The sequence below is a fragment of the Nerophis ophidion genome, linkage group LG19 (assembly GCF_033978795.1).
Source record: "Nerophis ophidion isolate RoL-2023_Sa linkage group LG19, RoL_Noph_v1.0, whole genome shotgun sequence".
Lineage (NCBI taxonomy): Eukaryota > Metazoa > Chordata > Actinopteri > Syngnathiformes > Syngnathidae > Nerophis > Nerophis ophidion.
The window spans coordinates 10,246,395-10,251,394 of NC_084629.1; the positions used below are offsets into that span (position 1 = coordinate 10,246,395).

A 5,000-nucleotide genomic window follows, 5' to 3' on the forward strand; every position below is an offset into this window, starting at 1 on the left:
GGGTTAGGGTTATAATGCCGAATAAGGCATTAATAAGTACTTAATAATGACTAGTTAAGAGCCAATATGTTACTAATTTGCATGTTAATAACCAACTAATTAATGGTGAATATTTTTCCCCTACTAATGTTTTACCATGTTTTTTTTTTAACTGGTGCACAAAATGAATCGTGCATGAACATCACCTTGTTCAAGCAACAAAACCAACTCACAACAAATTACACACCTGCAAGTCAGTCAGCTGTTGCCGTATCCGTAATACGCCGATAGTGAGAAGTTTGTATTTACACGATGAGTTCGGTGTCTTTTGACCTCTGCCGAACCCCTGAGGCCGACTCACCGAACCCAGGTAAAGAACCATTGCCTTAGATCAGGGGTGCCCACACTTTTTCTGCAGGCGAGCTACTTTTCAATTGACCAACTCGAGGGGATCTACCTCATTTATATATATCATTTATATTTATTTATTTATGAAAGAGACATTTTTGTAAACAAGTTAAATGTGTTTAATGATAATACAAGCATGTGTAACACATATAGATGTCTTTCTTTCACGAAGACAAGAATATAAGTTGGTGTATTACCTGATTCTGATGACTTGCATTGATTGGAATCAGACAGTGATGATGATAACGCCCACATTTTCAAATGGAGGAGAAAAAAAGTTGTCCTTTCTGTACAATACCACATGAAAGTGGTTGGTTTTTGGCATCTAATTCATCCAGCTTCCATACACTTTACAAGAAAAACATTGGCGGCAAATTCCGTAGCTTGCTTGATTGACATTCACGGCACCCGAGGGTCTTGTGAGATGACGCTGGCTGCTGCCAGTTCATTATTATGAAAAAATGACAGAGAGGAAGGCGAGAAACACTTTTTATTTCAACAGACTTTCGCGCCGTCCCTTCCGTCAAAACTCTAAAGGCCGACGGCACATTTCCTATCTTCACAATAAAAGCCCTGCTTCATGCTGCCTGCGCTAACAAAATAAGAGTCTCTGAAAGCTGGCGTGCACATCACTTGTGCACGCCAGCTTTCTGAGGGATCGCTTGTGCACTCCAGTTTTCCGAGACTCTGTATTTAGTTAGCGCAGGCAGCATGAAGCAGGGCTTTTATTGTGAAGATAGGAAATGTGCAGTCGGCCTTTAGAGTTTTGACGGAAGGTACGGCGCGAGAGTCTGTTGAAATAAAAAGTGTTACTCGCCTTCCTCTCGGTCATATTTTAATAATAATGATCTTGCAGCAGCCAGCGTCATCTCACAAGACACTCCGGTACCGTGAATGTCATTTAAGTGACGTCTTGGTGAAGATTGATGATCACTCATTTTTAGGTCTATTTTTTTTAAAAGCCTGGCTCGAGATCGACTGACACACCCCCCGCGGTCGACTGGTAGCTCGCGATCGACGTAATGGGCACCCCTGCCTTAGATGGTGAAATCCCTAAATTCTTTGCAATAGCTGGTTGAGAAATGTTGTTCTTAAACTGTTGGACAATTTGCCCACGGATTTGTTCACAAAGTGGTAACCCTCGCCCCATCCTTGTTTGTGAATGACTGAGCATTTCATGGAAGCTGCTTTTATACCCAATCATGGCACCCACCCGTTCTCAATTAGCCTGTTCACCTGTGGGATGTTCCAAATAAGCGTTTGATGAGCATTCCTCATCTTCCTCAGTCTTTTTTGCCACTTGTGCCAGCTTTTTTGAAACATTATGCAGACATCAAATTCTGGATGAGATGATATTTGTAAAAAAAATAACCAAGTTTTCCAGTTTGAACATTAAGTATCTTGTCCTTGCAGTCTATTTAATTGAATATAGGTTGAAAATTATTTGCAAATAGTTATATTCTGTTTTTATTTACCATTTACACAACTTCACCGGTTTTGGGGTTTGTATAGTTCCTTTTGTTTACCTGAAGTATTGACTGGCGGCGGCGAGGACGGCCCTGTGGCAAGGGAAGTCTTGTCCTTGAACGCATATCGTCACATCGGTGAGCTCCAGGTTGACTCGTAAGTTCTCCATCCCTCTCTGCAGCTCCATGGCCAGGCCTCCATCTTCCCAGTGGTACTCGCTGCCACTCTCCGAGCCCGCGTCTTCCAACAAAGGGCCCTCTGTCGTCTTCTCGAGTGAGTCGCTCATCTTTTAAGGCTCTTCTTGAAACTACTGCTCACTTCTCTCCCTCGGTGAACACCTGCAAGATGCACGGACCATAATACTCCTGTGGTTGTTACGCTGGCGAGCTTGCTGCCGCTTTGTTGTCTTGCTTTCCTTTCTTGCGAACTTCCTATTTCTTTTCTGTCTCCAACATGCATGTTGCAACATTTTTTTTAACGTACTTCCTCTTTTGACACTCAGCGAAACTTCCCTTTTTAATGCTCTGAGGCCTTTAAAGCAATATTACAAATACTTGTATGTAGTGTTTATTGTAAAATTTGCTTGTATGATAACAGATTATGGTTATTGGTTATTTAATATAATAATATTCATATATATATATATATGTATATGTGTATGTGTGTGTATATATATATATATATATATATATATATATATATATATATATATATATATATATATATATATATATATATATATATGTGTATATATATATATGTGTATATATATATATATATATATATATATATATATATATATATATATATATATATATATATATATATATAATGTATGTATATATATATATGTATGTATATATATATATATGTATGTATATATATATGATGTATGTATATATATATGTATGTATATATATGTATGTATATATATATATATGTATATATATATATATGTATGTATATATATATATATATATATATATATATATATATATATATATATAATGTATGTATATATATACATGTATGTATATATATATATACATGTATATATATATATATGTATATATATGTGTATATATATATATATATATATTGTCGTTATTTTATTTGACAATATATATTTATACATTTGTTCATTATAATCATGTTTACTATTTCAATATTGTGATTGTGATGAAACATATTGGTGCCATTTGCCATCTCCTCCACCAGGTGGCAATGTTGCATCGTCATTTTCAAACCTCCCACATTGGGTTTAATCTTGTTTTTTATTTGCATTAAAAGTCAGACATTGACATTCACCACCGGTGAACTAAGAAAACATTAATCCAGATTAAAGAACCAATCTTATAATAACGTCATCTTAAATATACATTATTTTGATGTGTTCTTTTAATTTTATGTCACCATTACCATGCAAAGTTAGTGTAAATTGGTTTAAAAAAACGACACCAAAAGACAAGACGACATTAAAATCAGAATGAAATGACATCAGAGGGTTGGTCTTGATCTGGGTAAGAAGCTACTTGACCAATGTGTAAGCAATATGTAAAGCTAGGCGAACACATGTCAATATATTTTGTGGCATACCCCAGTTATCAATACCGGTACCACAATTATGAAATATATTTATAAACAAGATTTCAAAGGATAAATTTACAAAGGATCTAAAGTTAGAATAATTTGCAGACGAATGGCCATATTTTGCTCAGAGGAGAACGCACAGAAGCTAAATCTCTTCATATTCTTTAGTGCTCGCTAGTGTTACTATATCGGGTAATATGTAGAAATATGGGGGAAATAATTACAAAAGAATGCATTTATTCATTCACTGTCAGTTCTAATAATAATAATAACAATATATTTTATTTGTAAAAAGTACTTTACATTGAGCAAACAACCTCAAAGTGCTACAGTGTATTAAAACATAATAAAAAGATGATAAAAAATTAATAAAAATAAAACTACAACAGCTTAATAACTAGAACTAGTATGCATACATTTAAAAAAAAATGTTTAAAAAGAAGGGTTTTTAAGCTTTTTTTAAAAAAGCATCCACAGTCTGTGGTGCCCTCAGGTGGTCAGGGAGATCATTCCACAGACTGGTTGCTAAGATAGGCTCCAGCACCTACTGCGACCCCGAAAGGGACAAGCGGTAGTTAATGGATGGATGGATGCGTTATAGAGAACACTTGAGTTTGAGTTTATTTTGAGCATGCAAGCATACAACATGATACATCACAATTTCCAGTTTCTCTTTTCAACATGTTCGAAAAGGAGTAGGAAGAAGCAGAGCTTATTTAATCCTACCCCTTTTCTTTACATAACAGTTGCTTAAAACTTTTGTTCACTTCCTGTTCTCAATGTATTGACAATGTACTCCATAAGTAATAAGTAATCACAATACAAATAAATAAATAATTGGAGAAGTAAGTTTTATTCCATACAATGAGATGATTTTGAGAATGAATGGGTGAGTAAAATCAGAATGTTTATCATGGTTCTTCATTTTTGTACTTTGTAAACACTTCCAGTTTGAAGAGTTTCTTGAAGTGGATCATATTAGTACATTGTTTGATTGCTTTGCTTAATCCATTCCATAATTTAATTCCACATACTGATATACTGAAGGTCTTAAGTGTTGTACGTGCATACAAAATGTTTTAAATTACATTTTTCTCTAAGATTATATTTCTCTTCTTTTGTTGAGAAGAATTGTTGTATATTCTTGGGAAGCAGGTTATAGTTTGCTTTGTGTATAATCTTAGCTGTTTGCAATTCCACTATGTCGTGGAATTTCAGTATCTTTGATTCAATAAATAAAGGGTTTGTATGTTCTCTATATCCAACATTATGTATTATTCTAACTGATCTTTTTTGTAACACTGTTAGTGAATGAAGTGTACTTTTGTAATTATTTCCCCATATTTCTACACAGTAACTCAGATATGTAACACTAGTGAGCAGTAGAGAATATAAAGAGATTTTTGGTCTAGAACATATTTGGCTTTATTCATTATTGATGTATTTCTTGCAACTTTATGTTGTATATTTTTTTACATGAGATTTCCAGTTCAATTTATCATCAATCATTATACCTAGAAAATTTGGTTTCATTTACTCTTTCAATTTCTATTCCG

At 34.2% G+C, this 5,000-nt stretch overlaps 1 protein-coding gene and 1 long non-coding RNA gene across 2 annotated transcripts in view; one reads left to right on the forward strand and one right to left on the reverse strand.

Moving 5' to 3' along the window:
- Nucleotides 1-2,252, forward strand: part of LOC133537945 (uncharacterized) — a 4,515-nt gene extending 2,263 nt beyond the window's left edge. The window contains exon 4 of the long non-coding RNA XR_009802893.1: nt 2,036-2,252. This is a non-coding gene — a long non-coding RNA (uncharacterized LOC133537945). The remainder of the gene's footprint in view (nt 1-2,035) is intronic.
- LOC133537944 (kelch-like protein 6) overlaps nt 1-2,305 on the reverse strand; it is a 15,034-nt gene extending 12,729 nt beyond the window's left edge. The window contains exon 1 of the mRNA XM_061879132.1: nt 1,914-2,305. Coding sequence (XP_061735116.1) covers nt 1,914-2,140 — 227 coding nt within the window. The 5' untranslated portion in view covers nt 2,141-2,305. The remainder of the gene's footprint in view (nt 1-1,913) is intronic.
- Nucleotides 2,306-5,000: the final 2,695 nt, after the last annotated feature.